This window comes from Meles meles, chromosome 5, assembly GCF_922984935.1.
Source record: "Meles meles chromosome 5, mMelMel3.1 paternal haplotype, whole genome shotgun sequence".
Lineage (NCBI taxonomy): Eukaryota > Metazoa > Chordata > Mammalia > Carnivora > Mustelidae > Meles > Meles meles.
In genome coordinates this window covers 104,611,784-104,636,459 of record NC_060070.1, presented here as the reverse complement: position 1 = coordinate 104,636,459, position 24,676 = coordinate 104,611,784, and the positions used below count along the sequence as shown (strand labels likewise).

Sequence of the window (24,676 nt, the reverse complement as noted above, 5' to 3'; positions counted from 1 at the left end):
AGAAGTCGATATATATGTTTTTTCATTTATGGTATATTTAGAATAGAGTTAAAGATCATTTGTGGATATTTCAAAGCATATTGGCAACTACTAATCTAGCAGGGTCTTCTCCCTTGGCATGATTGAGTGTGCTGGTTCCCTATAGCTGAAAATACCTAGTGATCTTTTTGTTGTTGTTTGTCATTTTGAAGTTACAGTTCATACCGTTTCTATTCAGAAAGGAGGTCTGTCTAATGTTTCAGACAACATGGGCATTCTGAAGGTGCTCAGTCTGTTGCTTCTTTAGAACAGCGATTCCCCTTTCTTCCCTCCCTCCCTCCCTTCCTTCCTTTAAAAATTTCATTCATTCATTCATTCAAGTAGTCTCTACACCCAACATGAGGCTCAAACTCAGGACCAGCCAGGTACCCCAGGGGTTCTCATTTTTTGACGTTTTTTCATTCATGCTCAAGCGAAGGTCTTGTAAATTGGAGACCCCTTGTTTCTCCTGCATTGTTTGATTAGGGGGCCTATTGTTGGATGACATAGAAAAGCTGTGGGTTTTCGAGTCAGATTAAAGATCCCACTTAGGCTGTGGAATCTTAGGCTGGTTTCTTAATCTCCCCAAATCCTGTTTTTTTTTCTATTTTTAAAACAAAGAGGTACCATCCAGCTCAAAGAACTGTGATTGAAGTGAAATTTTTTGTGACGTGTACATAAACACTTGCTGGTGGAATTGCTCCCGAAGGGTGTGTGTCTGTGTGTATAGCACATACCGCAGGGATTTCTAAGTCACCTTCATAGCATGCATATCAGGGATGAGTTAAACGAGTTAGGCTGGGTATTGTTTTTTATTCCAGGGGAATTCTGCCTGGGGTGTTGGAGAATGTGATGAGCTAGTTCAGCAGTGAAATGGGACATCCTGTTGGTTTGCCTCACTGCAAAAAAAGTTAGGAAATCAAAACTCTCTTTTTAAGGGATTTCATATGAACAGCTTAAAATTAAAAGGATAAAGATAACTTAGTTTTCTTTTTTGTTGTTGTTTTTTTAAAGCAATAGTTGTATATACCCTGCGCAAAATAGTGCAGGAGGCTGGCTTTGCTAATGTTTGTTTAAAAGGGGGAGTTGACTAGTTTTCAGCTTGTAAGTGGGAGTGTCTAGTCAGTGTTGTTCCTTCTGCATAGAAAGTTAACAGGACTCTGAGACATCAGAGTTTGTACGGAAAGTTTAGGGGACTCTTGGACACATTTCTCGCAGAATGATGGGGCAGCTCATGAGGAATGATCAAGACTGGAACGCAAAGCTGGTGGGGCTGATGTGCTGTATGGGTTAGTAGTTTGACCTGTAATATCACTTTTATGTTTTCAGTACCGAGAAGGGAAAGTTGCATTACCTGTGGTGTTGGTTTGTGTGGCGGGAATTTAGCAGTCCATGGGCCACCCTTCAGAAATCTGGAGAGGCTCACATAGTAACTTCTGAGCCTCGCTAATCCTAATATTTATTTTACATATGATTACGAAGTGGATTTAAATTTGATTGGATTTTACTGAAAACCAGTCAGTGTAGGTTGTAATAATAATCAGTGCTGTTTTTGCACATAAATATTTTTTTCCAAATTCTGTTATTCTTTGCATTCTGTGTCATTACATATTTTCAGCCAGGTTGTACTTTATAAAATGATCAAGGATGTATATTTTTACTTGGAACTTACTCTATAAATGAAATAATTTTCCAATAGAGGAATGTTCTAAAACTTCATTCAGAAAAATAACTGGAAAACCTGTAAAATCTGTAAAACCAGTAAAATCGGTTAAAATCTCAGGAGTGGTTTTCCCTATTTGTTGTCATAGCAACGTTGCCCTAAATATAAATCTCAATGTTAGACATCCCTTACTGAAATGAAATAAAGAACCATCATGAGACTTGTAATTGGAAAATTAGATGGTATAATCTGGAATACTCCCTTTTGAAATAACTCCCTTTTGAAATAATGCTTCTGGAAAGTGGCACATCACCATCTCCCCAGACCTGAATTATTCCCCAATCTTAAGCTGCTTTCCTGAAGGAAGCTGAGGCCCTTCAAGTCCACCATTGTTGTAGCGCTGTGGGAGGCTTCTGGTGTTGAAGAAGCTGCCTTGGTATACTTGAATGGGAGTCAGCTAGGTTCATCAGGGTTTAAAAGAAAAGGTTTAGGTGTTACTGTTAGAAAACAGTATCAGAATTTATGAAATGTGCGTGTTACTTAGTTAGCTTACTCTTGGTACCTTACTCACATACTTTAGTTGTGGGTCATAATTCTGAGGTATATTTCCTCGGCATTACCTCAGTATTACCTCACAAATATTTAACTCCCACCTTATATTTTCAGCAGGGCTTTTGAGCCTCTAGCAGAAACCACCACAGCCAAACCTCAGTGACCAAAATAACCTTTTTAGAGTTGTATCGTTTAACTGAATCTGTCATCTGTACCAGGAGGAAAATTATTTGATTAAATCACCGTTCTTTATATACCATGTGGGTAAGAAATTAATCAATAAGTGATTTTTTAAGAGCATATATTCTATTTCTTCATATTCCTTAAAATAGAGGACCAAGTTTTGTTAATTTAGAAAATAAAAAATATATTTTATTAGCCATTATGTGCCAAAGGGAGAAGAATTTGTATAATATACATAATTATGTACATAATTATATATTATATATAACATATATAATTATATATAACATATACATATATTAAATTTAATGAGACAGAATAAATTTGTTTAGAGTTTATATTACATGATAATTCAAAAGTTTAATAGAATTTTGGAAGATAGTTTACAGGAACACCTTAATCTTGTATTCTGTAACATGATATGAAAGCTGTCTATTCTTGAATTGTGAAGATTTTTAATAAATAATACATTTTAATTTTTTTTTTTGATGATTTAAGATTAGGGTCCTAGGTTATTAATTGGATGGGAATAATATGGGTATTGCCTAAGAGGTAATCTTTTTTTTATTCTCCTACTCTGTTTACTTTTTGCTGGAGGCTTGGAAAAGCAGTACCGGAAAGGTGATATAAGTCCTAGACTTTGGTGCAGAGGTTTGATTGTTTGCACTCGCTTGTCCAAAGTTCACATGGCACCACAGAGCGAGGTTCTTCCGCACCATTGTCTGTGACTGAGATGTGTTCAGCACTTCCATTTGAAAGATGACTGTCTCTTTGGTGTAGAGGAGGCAAGTCTGGAGGGAATCACAACACTTCTTATTTTTTTTTAAGATTTTATTTGTTTATTTGATAGATAGAGCCAGGGAGTACAAGCAGGAAAGTGGCAGAGGGAGGAGAAGCAGGCTCCCCACTGAGCAGGGAGCACAATGCAGGGCTCCATCCCAGGACCCTGGGATCATAATCTGAGCTGAAGGCAGACACTTAACCAACTGAGCCAGCCAAGGCACTCTAACACTTGGGTTTTAACACAGGGCTGGCTTCTGTCTTGCTAATCTACTTCTTTTCCTCCAAGTCCCATTTACTGCCCTGAGCAGGATTGGTCTTTCTCTCATTTGTGCTTGCTTACATGGTGAATCGTTTGCTCTGTTGGCATGCTTATCACACTGCTTTCATGTCAGGTGCCCTCTCTAGATGATGAACTCCGGAGAGCAAGGGCCAGTGCACTTTCTGTCAGCATGGTGATCCCAGTACTACTGTGGCACTGGGCTCATCATATGGCTTGATGGATGTTGGAATGAATGACTAAATGAGGGATGTATAGAATCTATATTTTATCAGTAAGTAGGACTAGTTGCTTCTTATTCTTTGTTCTTGCCTTATGTACTAGTAATTTAGGTTCATTCTGAACTCTAGGTACAAGGCTCAAAAATGTCTAAGATGGGGGCGCCTGGGTGGTTCAGTGGTTAAAGCCTCTGCCTTCGGCTCAGGTCATGATCCCAGGGTCCTGGGATCGAGCCCCGCATCGGGCTCTCTGCTCAGCGGGGATCCTGCCTCCTCCTCTCTCTCTCTGCCTGCCTCTCTGCCTACTTGTGATCTGTCTGTCAAATAAATAAAAATAAAAAAAAAATGTCTAAGATGCCATTATTGCTTTAAGAGATATAGTAGTATATCGACCTGTATAGATTTCAGTTGTCCTTTTTGAAGCAGAATTAATTCACATTTGGGGTATTTTTATTTGGTAAGTGCATAAAAGCACTATAATATCTTCTCTGGTGACTAAGGTATAGATGATACCCTAAAGGGGCCAAGAGAGGAATTAATACATATTTTGTGGATGATAATACTGGTTAACAGTTACTTGATTTCATTATTCTTGGGGAGAGTTGTGCCTAGAGATTTTATATTGGGAATTAGTATTTTTGTTTTCTCTGGATAGATAGCCAGAGGTCAAATAGCTGGATCAACTACCCTATGGTCATTCTATTTTTAATTTTTTGAGGAACATCCATACTGTTTTATTTATTTATTTATTTATTTGACAGAGATCACAAGTAGGCAGAGAGGCAGGCAGAGAGAGGAAGGGAAGCAGGCTCCCTGCCCAGTAGAGAGCCCAATGTGGGGCTCGATCCCAGGACCCTGGGATCATGACCTGAGCCGAAGGCAGAGGCTTCAACCCACTGAGTCGCCCAGGCGCCCCTCCATACTTTTTTCTATAGTGGCTGTACCAATCTATAGCCCCACCGAGAGGGTACAAGGGTTCCCTTTTATCCACGTTTTCTCCAGCACTTGCTATTTCTTGACTTTTTAATAACAGCCATTTTAACAGGTGTGCAGTGATATCTCATTGTGGTTTTGATTTGCATTTCCCAGATAGTTAGTCATGTTGAACATCTTTTCATGTGCTTTTGGCCATCTGGAATTCTACCAGACATTCAAAGATTTAATATCTGTCCTCAAATTGCTTCAAAAATAAAGAGGAGGGAATATTTCCAAACTCATTTTACGAGGCTAGCATTACCTCGATAACAAAACCAGACCATGACACCAAAAAAAAAAATTATAGCCCGATATTTCTGATGAACATAGATGCAAAAATCTTCAACAAAATATTAGCAAACCAAATTCAACAATAGATTAAAAGAGTTATACATCATAATCAAGTGGGATTTGTTCTGGGTGATCTGACATTCACACATCAATCAAAATGATACACCACATTAACAAAAATGAAGGCTGAAAATTATATTATCTCAATAGGTGAAAAAATGTTTTTTATCATAATGGATGTTGATAAGTTTCAACATCCATTATGATAAAAACTCAATAAAGTGGGTGTAAAGGCAACATAGCTCAACATAATAAAGGCCATATATTAAACCCACAGCTAACACCATACTCAATAGTAAAACACTGTGTGCTCTTGGAACTTTTGTTTGTTTGGAGTTATTTACTGATTCAGTCTCCTTACTAGTGATTGATCTATTCAGATTTTCTATTTCATGATTTGATCTTGGAAAATTGTATGTTTCTGGGAATTTACCCATCCTAGGTTTAATTTGTTGAGGGTATAATTTTTCATAGTAGTCTCTTCATGATCCTCTGTATTTCTGTGTAATCAGTAATAGCTTCTCTTTCATTTCCAATTTTATTTATTTGAGCTCTCTTTTTCTCTGTGAGTCTAGGTAAAAGCTTGTCAATTTTATCTTTTCAAAGAACCAACTCTTAGCTTCACTGATCTTTTTTATTGTTTTTTTCTTTATTTCATTTAAAGATGGTCCCTAACTTATGGCAATTCAAGTTAGATTTTTTGACTTACTCTGGTGTGAAAGTGATATACATTCAGTGGGAACTATACTTTGAATTTTGATTTTTTTTTTTTTTTGGCTCTTGATATGTGGTATAATACTCTCTCATGATGCTAGGCAGTATCAGCTACAGTTCCCAGTCAGGCATGTGATGACACAGGTAAATAACTGCTATAGTTACAACCATTCTATACCTATAAAACATTCAATATTCAGTAATTCAGTAGTTGATAAATTACGTGGTGAATCAGAACTTTATTATAAAATAGGCTTTGTGTTGGATGATTTTGCACACCTGTAGACTGTAGATTTTGTACATCTGTAGACCAGTATAACTGTTCTGAGCATATTTAAGGTAGGCTAGGCTAAGCTGTGATGTTCTGTAGGTTTGGTGTAACATATACATTATCAATCGATGATATATTAAATCTCTGATGGGGTTATTGGGGAGTATAGCCCAGGGGTAGAGCATTTGACTGCAATCTCTGATGAGGTTTTTGGGATATAACCCCATTATAAGTTAAGGAAGAATTTTCTGATCTTTATTATTTCCTTCCTTTTTCTAACTTTGGGCTTTGTTTACTCTTATTTTTTAGTTTCTTTAGGTGGAAAGTTGGATTGTTTATTTGAAATTTTCCATGTTTTCTAAGGTAGGCCTGTGAACTCATTGCTGTGAACTTTTTTTTTAATTAATTAATTAATTTATTTATTTTCAGCGTAACAGTATTCATTGTTTCTGCACAACACCCAGTGTTCCATGCAATATGTGCCCTCCCTATTACCCACCACCTGGTTCCCCCAACCTCCCACCCCCGCCCCTTCAAAACCCTCAGGTTGTTTTTCAGAGTCCATCGTCTCTTATGGTTCACCTCCCCTTCCAATTTCCCTCAACTTCCTTCTCCTCTCCATCTTCCAATGTCCTCCCTGTCATTTGTTATGCCCCGCAAATAAGTGAAACCATATGATACTTGACTCTCTCTGCTTGACTTATTTCACTCAGCATAATCACTTCCAGTCCCGTCCATGTTGCTACAAAAGTTGGGTATTCATCCTTTCTTTCTTTCTTTTTTTTTTTTTTTTAATAAACATATAATGTATTTTTATCCCCAGGGGTACAGGTCTGTGAATCACCAGGTTTACACACTTCACAGCACTCACGATAGCACATACCCTCCCCAATGCTGTGAACTTTTTGTTTAGAACTGCTTTTGCTGCATCCCATAGATTTTGGAATATTGTATTTGCATTTTCATTTGTCCCAAGGTATTTTTTAATTATCCCTTTGATTTTTTTGTTGACCTATTAGTTGTTCACTAGCATGTTGTTTAGTCTCCATGTATTTTTGACTTATGTTGCTGTAATTAGTTTCTACTTTCATACCATTATGGTCAAAGAAGATGCTTGATATGATTTTTATCTTCTTAAGTTTGTTGAGACTTGTTTTTTGCTCTAATATTTGATCTGTCCTAGAGAATGTTCCATGTACTTGAGAAGAATGTGTATTCTACTGCCTTTGGATAGAATATTCCATATATATGTATTAAGTCCATCTGGTCCAGTGTATCACTTAAGGCCAATGTTTCCATATTAATTTTCTTTCTGGATGATCTATCCATTGGTATAAATGGGTTGTTAAAGTTCCATATTATTATTGCATTGCTGCTAATTTCTCCATTTAGGTCTTGTTAATATTTGCTTCATATATTTAGAGTGCATAAATATTTACAAGGGTTAAATTGTCTTGTTGGATTGACTTTTTTATCATTATATAACATCCTTTGTCTCTTACCCAGTCTTTGTTTTACAGTCTAGTTTGATATAAGTGTAGCTATAGCAGCTTTCTTTTCTTTTCTGTTTGCATACAGTATGTTTTCCATCCCTTCATTTTCAGTCTGTGTGTATCCTTAGATCTGAAGTGAGTCTTTTTTTTTTTTTTAATATTTTATTTATTTATTTGACAGACAGAGATCATAAGTAGTCAGAGAGGCAGGCAGAGAGAGAGGAAGAAGCAGGCTCCCTGGTCAGCAGAGAGCCTGATGCGGGGCTTGATCCCAGGACCCTGAGATCATGACCTGAGCCGAAGGCAGAGGCTTTAACCCACTGAGCCACCCAGGCACCCCTGAAGTGAGTCTTTTATTTATAGTATATAGATGTCTTGTTTTTTTTTTTTTTTAAAGATTATTTATTTATTTGACAGAGAAAGAGAGATCACAAGTAGGCAGAGAGTCAGGCAGAGAGAGAGGAGGAAGCAGGCTCCCTGCTGAGCAGAGAGCCCGATGTGGGGCTCGATCCCAGGACCCTGAGATCATGACCTGAGCTGAAGGCAGCGGCTTAATCCACTGAGCCACCCAGGCACCCATTAGATGTCTTGTTTTTAAATCCATTGAGCCAATCTGTGTCTTTTGATTAAAGAATTTAGTCCGTTTACATTGAAAGCAATTATTGGGGCATCTGGCTGGTTTAGTTGGTAGAGCATGCAACTTGATCTTGTGGTTGTGAGTTCAAGCCCCATGTTGGGGCTTAAATCTTTAAAATAAAATCTTTAAAAATGAAATCTTTAAAAAAAAATAAAGCAATTTTGATAGGTATGTACTTAATGTAATTTTGTTAATTGTTTTCTGGTTATTTTTGTAGCTCCTCTCTGTTCCTTTCTTCTTTTGCTTCCTTCCATTGTAATTTGATAACTTTTTTTAGTGTTGTGTTTTGTTTCTTTTCTCATTATCTTTTATGTATCTACTGTAAATTTTTCCTTTGTAGTTACTGTGAGATTCACCTGTCTCATTCTTTATACATAAAAGTCTATTTTAAGTTGGTATTAAGTTGAGTTTGAGCACATTCTAAAAACTTTACCTTTTTACTTTGCCGCCACCCTTGTGTTTTGTGTTTTTGATGTATCTGAAATATTTTTGTTTACCCCTTAATTTACTATTGTAGTTATAGTTGATTTTACTACTTTCATCTTTTAAACTTCACAGTAGATTTATAAGTGGCTAATCTACTACCTTTATATTTGCTTTCCCAGCACAGTTTTTACTTCTATAAATACATATTTTCTTGTTATTAGTTAATGTTTCTTCTTTTCAGCTTGAAGAAGTTTCTGTAACATTTGTTGGAAGGCCAGTTTAGTGGTGATGAATACCTTCAGCTTTTACTTGTCTGGAAAACTCTTTATCTTTCTTTCAGTTCTGAATGATAAACTTCCGGGGTAGAGTATTCTTGGTTGGAAGTTTTTTTCTTTTTTCCTTTCAGTATTTGGAATATATCATGCCACTTTCTTCTGACCTGTAAAGTTTCTTCTGAAAAATCAGCTTATAGTCTTATGGGGCTTCCCTTTTATGTAGCAAATGGTTTTTCTCTTGCTGCTTTTAAGATTCTTTCTTTCTTTCTTTTTTTTTTTTTTAACTTTTGACATTTTAATTACAGTGTATCTTGGTGTGGGTCTCTGAGTTCTTCTTATTTGGAGCTTTCTATGCTTCATGGACTTGGATGTCTCCTTCCTTCCTTAGGTTAGGGAAATGTTCAGCCATTATTTCTTCAAAAAAGTTTTTGTCCCTTTCTCATTCTTTCTCTTCTCTTTCTGGGATGTAAATGTTATCCTGCGTGAAGTTGTTTTATGGGTCTCTTAAACTATCTCCACTTTTTAAAATACTTTTTATTCTTTTTGCTCCTGTGTTTGGCTGAGTTCCATTGCCCTGTCTTCCGGATGATCTGTTCTTCTGCTTCACCTCGTTTGCTGTTGAACTAGTCTGATGTATTTTTAAGTTCAGTTATGATATTCTTCAGCTCCGTGACTTCTGTTTAGTACTTTCTTAACTTTAAAGTACTTAAAGAAAGTACTTTAGTACTTTCTTTAGTATTTTCTATCTTTTGAAGTTCATCCATTCTTCTCTCAAGTTCTGTATCTTAATGACCATTGCTTGAACTCTTTATCAGGTAAATTACCACCAGTTCATTAAATTTTTTCCTGGGGTGTTATCTTGTTCATTTGCTTGGAACATATTTCTGGGTTCCCTCATTTTGCTTGTCTCTCTACATTCATTTTTATATACCAGGCAAATCACCTACCTCTCCCCATCTTGAAGGAGTGAGTTTGTGTAGGCGATGGACCTTATCATTCAACCTTACCCTAGCTCTTGGTTGTCTCTCAAACTTTTGTGATCGTTTAAGCAGCCTGCTTTATCCTTGGTCCTAGTTGTTAGGATTGTGTCAAACCCTGACAGTGTTCCAAAGGAAGGGATCTCAGTCAGCATTTATTTTCTTGCTGACTGGAAACCATGCCCTCAGGCAGCCCCTTTTAAAGTATGCAAATATATCCAGTCCTGTAGGACCATAGTCATAACCTTTCCTGAGTCTGCAGACCCAGTGATTTAGAGATGTCTTCTTGGCAACAGTTGAAAAATCAGGGCTCCGGATGACTGAATAAGCTCTTTCTGGGAAGTACCTGTAAGTCATAGTGAGGCTGAGGGAGAGTACAAAGGTGGCTGGCTCTGGCCCATGTTTTCTGAGAGCTCCTCCGTGGTTTTTCGATGTATGGTAAACCTGAAGCCTGCCACTCTGGCTAATGCTCCAAGACAAGTAAATAAGCCTTTTCCATAGGAACAGTGGGGGTGTGTTTCAATTTCATGTTTGTGCTTTGCCGTGGGAGCTGTAGCCTGCCAAGAGCTATCTCACCTATTCCAGTTCCATGGAGCCCAGCAACAGAGTCTGCCCTGGCCACCAGAGATAAGGGCTTAAGGGGTCATCCATGTGTGGACTGCATGTGCCCAGTCCAGTAGACTCTATGTGAAGCCTAGGACTGGGGAATCCCACCACTTTCAATAGTGTTTTGGGGCAGTCCAGGGTGCAACAGGGCTGCCTACTGGCTAAAGTGGGACTTTGGGAGAAGGAGGTGGGTGGTGCCCTTGCACGTCCAGCAGAAGCTTTAAGATTAGCTAATGAATCTCCTTCTCATGTGGTCTAAGTGCTTTTTAAACTGTTGCTTTTGTTCTGGTTCCATGGTTGAGTGAGTTTGTGTGTGAGCCCTTTAAGAGTGAACATTCTTTCTCCCACACAGCCTTTTGGTTCTCTTGGATGTAAACCCTGTTGTTTTTCAAACTCAGGTATTTTGGGGGCCCATTTCTCTGGTGCAGGTCCAAGGGTTGTGATGCCTGGTGTAGGGCACAAATGGCCATTTCCTACCTATCTCAGTGTTTTGTTTTGTTTTTTTTTGTTTTGTTTTTTTGTTTTGTTTTGTTTTGTTTTTGGTTGTTGTCATTGTCCTTTGTCGTGGAGGAGATGTTTGGCTAGTTTTTAGGTCTTTATCAGAGGGAATTCAGTCACATGTGGCTATAGATTGGGTGTGTTTATAGAAGGTGAGTTCAGGGTATTGCTGTGCAGCCATCTGAATCCAATCCCCTTAACCGTGTCCATAAATACTTTTAATAAATAGAAAAACATTTTCAAAGGAACTTCATTTCCATTAAAATAGTTTAAGGGCACTCAGGGATGAAGAATTAGGAAGGAGAGAGTGAGATATAGCCTATCCCTAAGGAATATATGGAGAATTTCAAACTGTGGTAGAGAAGGAACAAGACCATAAAAGAAGCAAGTGCTATTCTAGATACAGAAAGAAGGAAGAAGGGAAACACTTACATAGGGAATTGCTGCCTAGAACCAGGGAGGAGGAAGGTAGTATAGTTTTGAATGTCAGTTCTAGATGTTGGAAGGTTATGGTTTTCTTTTGTAATAATGATGTGATGAACCACAACTTTCTAGTACTCTTTCTCCTTAAATCATAAGAAGCCTTCCCTCATTCTTCTGTGTACCATGTCTGTGGTAACCATGGCAGTATTAGCTCTCTGTAGTGAAGATCTAGTTGGGATGTTTCTTTTTTTACCAGACAGTTCAAAACCCGGTATCTAGAAAAGAAGAAACATGGTTAGTCATTAAACCAGCATTTACTTCAGCCAAAGGACCTGAATGTGAGTCCTGCCTTTTATCACAGCGATTAAATGTTTTGCTAAATAGTTGTGGACAACCATTTAACCCCTCTAAGTCTTGGTTTCTTCTTCTACAAGATGAGAATGGTACTACCTACCTTCCCTCTTTTAGCTGGAAGACCAAATGGGATGTAATATATGGTCAAGTGCTTAGGGAAGTTCAGGGTAAGGGCTCACCTGAAGCTAGAAAGGTTTTTGTCAGACAACTTCCTTGGAGTGGTAACTGTGACGGAGTTTATGCCAATGGAATGCGCAGAGGGGTTTGTTTAATGGAGTAACATTGGCAAATACAACCCTGCAAAGAGACCGGCTTGACAGATGGCTTTCTAACTTTCTTATGGCTAGCTGTAAGCTGCCAAAACTTAACAGGAAAATCCAAATGTACTAAACAGTATTTTTTGAAGACTGTATTTTTATTTATATGTATAATCATGATTAAAGTCTCCTCTTCATAGATTTTCCCAACTTCATGTTATGTCTTTTCTTCCGCTTGCAGATGAACGGGACAAAGTTCAAAAGAAAACGTTTACAAAATGGATAAATCAGCATCTCATGAAGGTCAGTTAATATTATTTTCACATCATGGAATTGTTTGGCATACTTTTAATTTATTGTGCAGGAATTGATTGTATGGCTCTGAAGCATAGCTTTTCAATAGCAAATCGAAAATTTAAATTCTAGAGCATTTGACATGCATTTTAGTTATCTATAATTATCTGGCGTGCGGCCTGTGGGTAATGATGAAGGCAAGAAGATAAGTACATGGTGATTACAGTGCATTCTGTGACTTAGTTAAAACCCATTCTTACTGGACTCTGTAAAAAGTCTTGGCATATAAGAAGTATGTAAATATTTATGTATTAGGGCATGGAATGACTTCAGTTCTCAGTAAGATTTTTTCTCTCTCAAGATTGAAACCAAGTTCTGGCGTCAGATATATATGTGGATGGCAGAGGGTTATATGGGAAAAAAAGGTGGATTATAGAGACAAGTCTAGACTTCTTTAACTTCTTGTACTTGGTATGACCTCGATATTGGTGCTTATGTGTACATTTCCCTGTGTAGTAAATAGTCGTGGTTCTGAAATTAATATTTCTTTGTGTGCGCTGGGACACTTTGAAGATCTGTTATAAGCTCTCCAGAAAAATACACATACAATAAAATTTTCATATAATTTCATGGAGTTATTGGTTCCCACTGAACCCCTTCTATAAATCTCAACTAAAGCACCTATATGACTTCACAATGAACTATTAATCAGTTTTTCTTCTCCCTCTTATGGATAGTCCTCAAGTTGGAGACAGGTAACGTTTTAAGTCTGCTGTCTGGGACTTAGAAAGAATTTTCTTACAAAGAAACATTATTTTAAATGTGGTTATATTCTTAAGCTACTCACAAATCCTATTTAAAGCATCATGTAACAAAGGAGTACCAATAATATACCAATAAAGTACCAATAAAACATGTAATAACCTTCTATAAACGTGGTTCTCATTTCAAGGGGCATATCAATATCACCTGAGGGATGTTTTAGTCCTCTCGCTTTCGGTACCCATTGACAAAATCCTTTTCCCAAATTCTGATGTATCCTTCAGGCAGGTGATGTCACCCACTCTCCAAATGAGAATCATTTCTGCAGGGAGCTTCTGGTACCGCTGGGAGCTGAATCCTTTGTATTTTGGCAAGAGATAAAAGGTTGAGACACAGTGCTTTGTGGTGATTTTGTGAGGAAATATATTGTGAATACTAATGAAGGATACCAACAGTTTACCTACTACCCTCTTCCAAGCTTCTGTCTCATCACACACATATTGTGAGTGGGACTCTTCCACAGAATGGGGCAGAGATGATGGGTTGATTTGAGGGTTGTGGTATGAAACTTTGGAGTTGGAGTCTCTGACAGGAGTTCCCCATTTCTGAGGTGAATCCAAGGGAAGCAGAATTTGTGATACAGAGGTTCCCCTTTGGTAGCTGATGCCCTAGCAGTCTTTGTAACTGTGGCTCTCTTGGCGGGGCATGTTAGGGGACACGAAGAATTGCCCCATGTCTTTTGGAGCGTAACTGCTATGGTTCCAACTGTTGCCAGTGGATACCAGAGAGAAGTAGAAGCAGAAGTGAGGATGAACCCCATAGGAACTGTATCACCGGCTATTTATTGGGGGCCTACTCTGTGCCAGGCATGTTGGACTGGACCGTTCATCTTTTGGGTAGTTCATAAATTGAATGGTTGAGTAAAAGGAGACTTCCTTTGCTAAAAATGTCAAAACACTATTTGAGCTGCTTGAGGACAAAGGCTGTATTATTTATACAGTGCCTGGCAAGAGTATTCTCACTGTGTGTAATATACATTGCATACATTAAATCGTTTAATTCTTTTAGCAACTACCCAAGATGGTTTAATTTAGTGGTTCAAAGACAGCAAGCGTTCAAAGCTTGATTTACCTGGACTATGTGACTACTTTTTTTTTTTGTTTGTTTGATAAAATGACAGATCTCAAGATTTAAGGTTTACTTCTGCTGCAACGCAGTAAGAATTGGGAAAATATGTTATTTTATGCAGAACATTCATTAGATGCCAATTCAACTGTTTAGGGTTGTAATCAAATTGGCTTATTTATTTCCTGAAGTATGTTACAGTGTCAGAGTTTAAAGCTAAGTCTTATTAAGTGAGGAGTCACTGGAGGGAGTGGAGGAAAGCTAGACAGTAGAGTCTTGGCTAACTCCCACTGTCAGTTGCTTACATTCTTGTTCTGTTTTGCTCTAGTGTCAGCTCAAAGTTGTCTTCCCTTATAATCTTAAAAATTGTGCACTGAAATCTCTGGCACAAAACTCAAATATGTGAGAACGTATTTTTTAATCTTTCATTCTTTTATGTCTGGAAGTTATAACTTTAACCTCAAACATTTAGAGGCACCAGGCCATTAAGGTTTGTGTTGTTATTAGTTAACCAGAGCAAGGGCAGGCTTCATGTGATCTTTTCCATGTTTTGCTCAAGTGATGGAAAAAGGAATGTGGCACTATGTAGTCAGCCTCTTTCCTCTCAATAAAAAAAGTGCTGGACTGTTTTGCCCAAGGCGGCCATTGGTCATAATCCTATTAGTGAGAAATACAATATAAATGTGTGAATTTTAAGTAAAAAATTTTATATTAGAAAGTAATATTTTTTTCTGTATTGATTTTCTTATGTTCTTCATTGAAATGTTGAACATCTTCAAGGGAGAAACAGGGAAAGGAGAGAAGTGGGTCCCATGTCTTTTTTACCTTACCATATTCCTTTTTAGTGAATGAGAGTTATGTTATTTGAAGAGTTTTTAATAAAATGGGATCATAGGAGAGGTTGGCTATGACAAATAAGTCAATAAAATGAAAATGAGTAAGTAGAGAAAAAAATGAGAATGAAATCATTTAGATAATTGGATAATTCTGTGTGTTTTCTTTATGTTTTATCCATTTTAACTATAGACACAGGCAGTCTTTAACTCATGGGGAAAGGAGGGGGTTAAAGGGGAAATCTAGGAGAAGAGAGTAAAGAGGTGAGGGAGGAGGTTGACGGGGAAAATATGGGAGGGATGGTTGTCTTGTGCACTAAGGGTGCTCTCACACAGCCCCAGAGTTGTGCCTTAGGATGGCCCTATGTGGTTTAGGGTCTAGAGACTCTGCTCTAGGCTCAGCTGCCAGGGAGTGCTGACCCCAGCTAAGGATGTGTTTCCTCATCTTCTTACAAATTTTGCCCTTTCTAAATTATTATTTTATTTATTTTAAAATAACATTATATAAGTATTTTACCCTATTTTTTCCAGCACAGTTTTGTCTCCAGGGAGAACTGTTCTTAGTAGTTCTGCTGCTTTGGGCAATGAGGCCATTGAGAAGTTTAGTCCTGGAACAGATATGACTTTGCTGAATTTTTTCATTTTACAAATTATATTTTGCTAAGTTAGAGCAAATTGTCTTTGAAGGAAGAATGGCTCCCAAAGTTATTAGTCTGTGGCATGTGAACCAAAGATGGGAGGCAACACGAGGTCAGACAGGGCTTGTGTCCAGGCTTTATTCATGAGACCTTAGTCTTCTTAGGCTCTCATCTGTAAAATGGTGGCAGTGATAGGTTAGTGTGAGGATATAAAAGAGATAATCCAGTTAAACATAAAATATGTTAATTGGCACATTGTGTATGTTGCCTCAGGAACCCTTCTTTCTCATCCAAATCCCTTTTCTTACCTCAGGTACTTTCCCTTTTATGTATTTTTTTTAAAAAAGATTTTATTTATTTATTTGAGAAGGAGGGGGAGAGAGAGAGAGAGAGAGAGAGCAGGAGAGAGCACCAGCCAGCGGGAGAGGGAGAAGCAGGTTGCCTGCGAGCAGGAAGCTTGACCTGGGGCTTGATCCCAGGACCCTGAAATCATGACCCGAGCCAAAGGCAGAGTCTAAAAGAACTGTGTCTCTCCCCACCCCCCGCCACCCCACCCAGCATGGTGCCCCAGTACTTTCCCTTTTAGTAGAAAAAGCTGAGATTTAGGTTCAGAATCTGTAGAGGTAGTAGATTGGCCTATTGCCTTCTTGCCTTCGTGTCCTACTGGGACACAGAAGAATTATTTATTTGAGGTAATCCTGGTGGCCATACCCTCCTCTCCTCTGTATGCATTGCTCCACAGTCATTTATGAGTTGACTTTGGGGCCCAAAAGTCTTTCTGGTTCCTCTTTTCCCTCTTCTCCCACACACTCTCTTTGCGGAAAGGGAATCAGTGCAGGCCCACCAGACTTCTGAAAGGTTGACCATTTTTATTCCTCAGTTGTGATTGCACTTAGATTCACAGCTGGAGGGCATCTTCCACATCCTCCAATTTGCTTCCTTCCTTTACAGAAGGGAGAACTTTACTGGCAGAATTGTAGTACACGTCCTGAAATGGGAATGCAAGTTAGTACAGGGGCTGTGTCCAAAGTTTGGTTTCCTTGTGCACTGGGATGGGTTGCAGATCTGCCCGCGGGTCCCCTTGGCTAATAGGCTGTGTTTACTTTTCTCTACCTGCACTTTTAACTGCTCACCAATTACTCCCCGTGCTTTCGGAAGTTATGGTTTATGCAGCTGCAGAATACCATAGACCAGTGCTTAGGGCATGATTTTAGCATGGTCAGTTTTTACAAGTTTGTATGACTGAGAAAAGTAAACATTGTGGAGTTTTTAAATGACAGCTTAAGTTACTATTACATCCATATGTGTAAACATTTTTTTCCTTAGAATATTTGGGTAGAATATTTTTGGGGGGGAGAAAAACTGTATTAAAAAATAATATGGCCTCATTTCATATTCACAGAGCTTAAATTACATTTGTTTAAAGTAAACAGATACTTAATTAAAACTTACATTTGGTGGTGAACGGAGGCCTCTGGCATTTTTCTAAATGTACTTAAATATCAGTGTTCTCATATTTCAGCTGTAGGACTAAGCCTGTCCTTACACTGATTGTTTCGGCAGGAGTGTTTTCCTTTTGCTGCATTATTCTTCAGAATACTTTAAAGAATAAAGTCCAGTTGACACATCAAAGTCTGCTCCCTCTGCACATCTCTTCACACACTGAATAGACTGGGTTGTTTACCTTGCAGATTGGATATTTAGGTAAACTATTGGTGTTGGTAACATTTATGTATTAGTCCTTAGCATAATTTAAATTACAGCATTAAAAACCATGAGCTGGTTGTTCTCAAAAATGTTCATGACTTCAGTTAGGTAATTTTATCCAGAGAATTGTTCTAAGGCATAAAATTGATGATAGTCTTTAATTATTTACAGTATTTAAAAATTTATTTATTTATTTATTTGACAGACAGAGATCACAAGCAGGCAGAGAGGCAGGCAGGGGGAGGGGGGAGGCAGGCTCCCCGCCGAGCAGAGGGAGCAGAGGGCCTGACTCGGGGCCCAATCCCAGGACCCCGAGACCATGACCCGAGCCGAAGGCAGAGGCTCAACCCACTGAGCCACCCAGGTGCCCCGAAAGTAATTTTTTAATGTCCATTCTACTTCTGGAACTTTATAAACTAGAGGGTCTTATATTATTATTTAGTTTTTGTGTTACTGATCACATGTAATTCTGTCTGGCTATTTAGAAATCAGCAAGATGGTAGTATAAGAAATGGCACCTAAGATTTAAGTACCTATGATTTAGCTTTTCCCTTACTCTGGGGAAAACAAGAAAGAAGGAAGCCCTTTGTTTTCTGAAGTACTTCGGTAGTTACCAAAGATTAGAAAATTCCCTGTGTAATTGTTTATTTAGACCTAGAATTAGAACTTGAACCGTGACTGAGAGGCTGTATTTAAGAGGAATAATTTAAGGGGATGTACAGTTTTTAGGACAACGTTGGAGTCTAAAGAAGTCCATATAATGGGCTTTCCTTACCTTGAGTCCATCTAACTGGCAAATTATAGTGGAGATAAATTCCTCTGTACCAGTTAGCTATAAGTAAATTTATCTCTTAACATTATATAGTAGGATATTTGGTTTGAATTTTAATTCATTGTACATAAATGCATTTGGAGAGGAAGGGGCCCTGGATTCCAATATTGCACTATACCCTGTGTGGTGGTTACTGCTTGGTTATCACATGGGAAACACCCAACTGACTCTGTTCCATCTTGTCTTTGGAAAGCTTCGTTTATTCATAGCCTGGATATCTTTTGCCCACATTTTAAAGTCAACAACTTCATGGCTCTAGTGAATCAATCACATTATTCTTTATTTTCTGATTTGGTGGCTGGAAGGAAATGTATATCCCCAATCTGAGAGCAGAATGATAACTTTTAGAGAGTAGAGAAAAAGTTTTAATTTGCTCTATGTTCTTGACCATTGTATACTTCTTGAGTGATTTTACATCTATGGGCATAGATAAGATGAGAGAGTATATGCAGCATTGACTTCATAAAGGGCTAACAAAGAATATATCTTCTGAAAATATAAGGCAGTGGTTTGGTTTTTAAAATCTGCAAATAATATATATGTATTTAAAAGACCTTTGGTTTATTTGAGTGGTTCTTAAACTTTAGCTGCATCAGACTCACTTAGAGGGCTTGTTAAAATAGATTGCAGGCCTTACCCCAAGAGCTTCTGATTCACCAGATCAGGGCCAGATGAGGCCTGGAAATTTCCATTTCTAGCAAGTTCCAGGAATTTGTGTTTCTAACAAAATGCTGAAGTTGCTAAGCTGAGGCCACATTTTGAGAACCCTATCATGGATAAATGGATAAATATGACAATTAACCATCAGTTTCATTCGATATAACCAAAAATATATTCTTTTTAATTTTTTTAACCAAAAATATTTTAATAGGTTTTATTGAGCCTATATGCTAGGTGCTTTACAATATTAATAATAGCTGCTAATAGTACTTGAGAGGTAACCATATGTTAGGATCTGTCACTGTCTTAGTTTATTTTTTAAAATTTATTTTTAATTAAAAATTTTTTTTTTAAATTTTTATTTCTTCGTTTGAGAGGGAGATAGAGCCAGTGAATGCACAAGAAGGGGGCATGGTTAGAGGGAGCAGAAGAAGTAGACTTCCTGCTGAGCAGGGGGCCTGCTGTGGGGCTTGATCCCAGGACCCCAGGATCATGACCTGAGCTGAAGGCAGATGCCTAACTGATTGAGCCACCCAGGTGCCCCACTTGTCTTAGTTTATTTAATTCTCACAACTGTCCTTATGGACTGGTCCTGACTATTTGATCCCAGTGTTACAGATGATAAAATTGATAGAGAGGTTCTGTAATTTCCCAACATCATTCACCTAGTAATTTTTAGGACTGTGTAGAAAATAAGGCTAAGAGAGATTATGTAATTTCCCATAGATTGACAAAGGAGTCTAAGGAGGAAGTGAAAAATGCATCCCAGTCGCCTCAGTACAGATCTTTTGCTGTCTCAACTACACTGAAATCTTAAGGATGAATTTAAAGTCCAGTGATTTAAAAAAAAAAAAAAAGATTTTATTTATTTATTTGGCAGAGATCACACGTAGGCAGAGAGGCAGGCAGAGAGAGAGGAGGAGGAAGCAGGCTCCCTGCCGAGCAGAGAGCCTCGATGCGGGGCTCGATCCCAGGACCTGGGATCATGACCTGAGCTGAAGGTAGAGGCTTTAACCCACTGAGCCACCCAGGTGCCCTAGAGCCCAGTGATTAAAGCTGAAGGAGAAGCTGAGCTTGACATTTAGACATTGGTCTGATTTCTCTACAAGTATGACTTGACATTTAAGTTATTTCTGTTGTGATATGAGATAATAGTGTATGTAGTAGAGGAAGGGTTGAAAGCATTCTGGGGAAATGTCTGGTTTAAAGACCCACTGTGTAGAATTTAAAAGCAAATCAGTGTTTAAAAATGTGAAGAATGGATGATTTCAAGATAGTGAGAGATAACATGAGTCTGAACTGACTCCATGTAGATGAATAGTAGCTTGGGATTGAGAAATTCTGAACGTCTTCTCATCATGAATAATAATGATACCTTTGTGATAAATTCCTCATCAAGAAAAAAAAGTCCACAGTAACATTGTTTACTTTCAACAGTGCTGTATTGAACTTTAGTATAATCCGGACTTTATTTGAAATACGGTTTAGGAACTACTCTGTTTTCATGCAGCTATTTTTTAAAAAAATTTTTTAGATTTTATTTATTTATTTGACACACACAGAGAGAGATCAAAAGTAGGCAGAGATACCCTCTAGTTCCATCCACGTCGTCGCAAAAGGCAAGATTTCATTTCTTTTGATGGCTGCATAGTATTCCATTATGTATATATACCACATCTTCTTTATCCATTCATCTGTTGATGGACATCTAGGTTCTTTCCATAGTTTGGCTATTGTAGACATTGAGGGTATCATGCATAGTGAAATAAGTCAATCGGAGAAAGACAACTATCATATGATCTCCCTGATATGAGGACGTGGAGATGCAACATGGGGGGTTAGGGGGATAGGAGAAGAATAAATGAAACAAGATGGGATTGGGAGGGAGACAAACCATAAATGACTCTTAATCTCACAAAACAAACTGGGGGTTGCTGGCGGGAGGTGGGGTTGGGAGAGGGGGAGGGGGTTATGGATATTGGGGAGGGTATGTGCTATGGTGAGGGCTGTGAAGTTTGTAAACCTGGCGATTCACAGACCTTTACCCCTGGGGATAAAAATACATTATATGTTTATAAAAAAAAAAAAAAAAGAAAGGATGAATACCCAACTTTTGTAGCAACATGGATGGACGGGACTGGAAGTGATTATGCTGAATGAAATAAGTCAAACAGAGAGAGTCAAGTATCATATGGTTTCACTTATTTGTGGAGCATAACAAAGGACATGGAGGACATTGGGAGATGGAGAGGAGAAGGAAGTTGAGGGAAATTGGAAGGGGAGGCGAACCATAAGAGACTATGGACTCTGAAAAACAACCTGAGGGTTTTGAAGGGGCGGGGGTGGGAGGTTGGGGGAACCAGGTGGTGGGTAATAGGGAGGGCACGTATTGCATGGAGCACTGGGTGTTGTGCAAAAACAATGAATACTGTTACGCTGAAAAAATAAATAAATAAATTAAAACCAAAAAAAAAAAAAAGTAGGCAGAGAGGCAGACAGAGAGAGAGGGGGAAGCAGGCTCCCTGCTGAGTAGAGAGCCCAATGTGGGGCTCGATCCCAGGACCCTGAGATCATGACCTGAGCTGAAGGCAGAGGCTTAACCCACTGAGCCACCCAGGCTCCCCCTTTTTAAAAAATTTTTAAAATGAATTCTATACCCAACGTGAGGCTTGAACTCAGCACCCTGAAATCAAGAGTCACATGCTCTACCAACGGAGCCAGCCAGGCATCCCCATGCAGCCATTTTGTTGGAGATACTAAGTACATATATGTAAAACCATGAAACATTTAAGCCATTAACATTAGGCAGGACAGCCTAGGATAAAGTGCTAAGTGTGACAACCAACAAAGGTTTTAAGAGATGGGATTTGGGAGGCTTGGGGGCTTCTGAGTAGTCAGGGACTGTGCCAGGGTGAGGAAATTAGCTTAGGCCCCATATGGAGAAGGAGGGGATGGTGCCGTGGGGAGGGACACCATGAGTCTGGTGGACTGGATTGCTAGCCTTTGCTGGAAGATGAGGTTGGGTAGACAATGGATGGAAGGTGAAGCCAGGTGCAAGAAACAGATGCGACTGGTTAGTCAACGAGGTTTTAAAAGTTTTTGAGGATGAGAGTGACATTATGTAACTGGATTTTAGGAAGAGTCTTGCATTTTAGGCACAGGCATGAAGGAACGTTATGTGAGTGTATTGTGAATTCCAAGGCAGGATCCACTGTGTGTTTAGGTATTGCGTTTAGTTATCCTGTCTCTTTAATCTGCCCTGGGAACAGTTTATAGCCATTTCACAGACTTTGATGACATTAACTCTTTGGAGGATACACATCAGAGGTTTATTTGGATAGAATGGAAAATGAATTAATAGCAAAATGCCTTTTGAACTTAAAGTTATTTTACGACAAGAAGACATTTTTTCCTCCCATGAGAGTCATTTAAGCAATCACATGTGATTTTAGTGTTTGTCAAGAATATACTGAACTACAGGGGTGCCTGGGTGGCTCAGTCATTGGGCGTCTGCCTTTGGCTCAGGTCATGATCCCAGGCTCCTGGATCAGGCCCTGCATTGGGCTCTGCATCGGGCTCCCTGCTTGGTGGGAAGCCTGCTTCTCCCTCTCTCTCTGCTTGTGTTCCCTCTCTCACTGTGTCTCTTTCTGTCAAATATATAAATAAAATCTTAAAAAAAAAAGAATATACTGAACTACCTTTTCAAATGAAGAACACCAAAATTTTACTCAGTGATTTCACTAGGTATTTTAATTTTAATTCCCATCTTGTGATCAATTGTAATTTTAATTCTTTTTTATTTCTTCATTCATTATTATCATTATTCCATCACTGTCACTACCTTTTATTGAATACTAACATGTGTCACATCCTGGACTGGATACGGAACATAAATGGTCTGATTTAACTCTTGTTTTTACCAGTGAGGAAACAGAGGCTGAGGGAGGCTAAGTTATCTGCAGAGTATGGAGTAGCTAGAATGTGTCAGGACTGAGCTTTTTAGTCCTGTCTCCTTCTGGCTCTACAGAAAAATGATGTCATACTACCACATCATGCCACAAGAGAAAGACACAGAATTAAGGAATGATCAAGAAAAAATGAAGACAGAGACCCAGGACAAAAAAGCAATATGTTGAGTTATACTGCCACTTTACTCGGCTCTGATTTCTCTTAGCCATTGCCCTACATACTCTAAGTCTTTGCTGTTATGGCTGGACCTCTTTATATGACCATAAATTTCTATTTGCATTCTTCTCTAATCAGTATACTTTGTAAGAATTTAGAGATATAGATAAAAGTATATAAAGAAGCCAAGCAGCATTCCTGAAGGTGCTTGTTTTAGCTAGAGGAAGGGCATTGATGAAGGCATTTTATTTTATTTTATTTTTAAAATACTTAATGTTTACCCAGAGTACGGGCTATCAAGTTTAGGCAACTAGCTAAATATTTAGGAAAAAATGAAGTTAGCTAAATACTTTATAACATACAGTAAATGAATTCTGTCTGTATTAATTTTTTTCCTTTTTAAAATAATTTTTAAATTTTTAAATAAACATATAATGTATTATTAGCCCCAGGGGTACAGGTCTGTGAATCGCCAGGTTTACACACTTCACAGCACTCACCTTAGCACATAACCCCACTACCCTCTCCCTACCCTCTTCCCCCCAGCAGCCCTCAGTTTGTTTTGTGAGATTAAGAGTCTCTTATGGCATGTCTCCCTCCCGGTCCCATCTTATTTCATTTATTCTTTTCCTACCTCCCAACCCCCCCACATTGCATCTCCACTTCCTCATATCAGGGAGATCATATGATAATTGTCTTTCTCCAATTGACTTATTTGACAAAGGCATTTTTGAAGAAAAAAATTACACTTGGATCAGTGGTGCTGACATTTTAAACCAAATTGTATAGGCCTTGACATCAGAAAAAGTATATGCAAAAAAGTATATGCATTCTGTAGTAGGTAGATGAAAGCAAAATACTTGGTTTGTTGTTTGATACTAGACTCTAAGCGACTTGAGGACAGAGCTGTGTCTGTCTGATTAAACAGTGCATCCCCGGAACCAAGCATGGTTCTGACACAGGACCGTTTTCCTCAGACCTTACTGAGAAATTTGTTGCTTAATGAATGAATGTAAAACTAAATGAACCCTCCCTCACACCCACAGTTTGCCCAGTTTGTAATATAAATTTGTAACTACTATGGTAGGGGAAGTGAAAGGATTGCTTTGAGATAAAAGTTACCTAGAGGAAAAAGAAATTTATAATCACTTCCTTCCTTTTAGCTTCCTTTTGAAGCTGGAAAGATCTATTTTCATTATACGTATAATAACTAGGTCCCAAACAGTTCATGATTAGCAGAGCCAGACTTTCCATGTTCTGATCCTTGTCATGTTAATTTCACCTGTGTAATTCAGTTTTTCCACTTATGGCTAGGTAGGAAGTTTACCCATTTTCGTAGATGAGATTAATTAATTTATTTAAAATACTAATTAGCTTTGCTCTACTTATCCACTTTTTTCATTAGTTAAGAATATTGGCTGGAGGGGCACCTGGGTGGCTCTGTGGGTTAAAGCCTCTGCCTTTGGCTCAGGTCGTGATCCCACAGTCCTTGGTGGATCCCACAGTCCTGGGTCGAGCCCCACATCGGGCTCTCTGCTCAGCAGGGAGCCTGCTTCCCTTCCTCTCTCTCTGCCTACCTCTCTGCCTAATTGTGATCTCTGTCTGTCAAATAAATAAATAAAATCTTAAAAAAGAATATTGGCTGGAGCTAGATACCTTGGGAAATCTCTAATATGTTAATAAAATTGGTAGATTCTTTGGTCTTATTGCATGTGGGAGGACAAAAAAACCCTTTTCCTTCTATCCTTC

At 38.5% G+C, this 24,676-nt stretch overlaps 1 protein-coding gene across 21 annotated transcripts in view; it reads left to right on the top strand.

The window, feature by feature from the left end:
• Positions 1-24,676, top strand: part of DST (dystonin) — a 480,329-nt gene that overhangs the window by 208,928 nt on the left and 246,725 nt on the right. For 20 of the 21 annotated variants that reach the window (XM_046005408.1, XM_046005389.1, XM_046005387.1 and 17 more), the window contains one exon: positions 12,193-12,254. In XM_046005408.1, the coding sequence (XP_045861364.1) occupies positions 12,193-12,254 (62 nt within the window). Of the gene's footprint in view, positions 1-10,188; positions 10,196-12,192; positions 12,255-24,676 lie in introns of those variants that run through there. The other variant, XM_046005400.1, reaches the window with a different exon arrangement.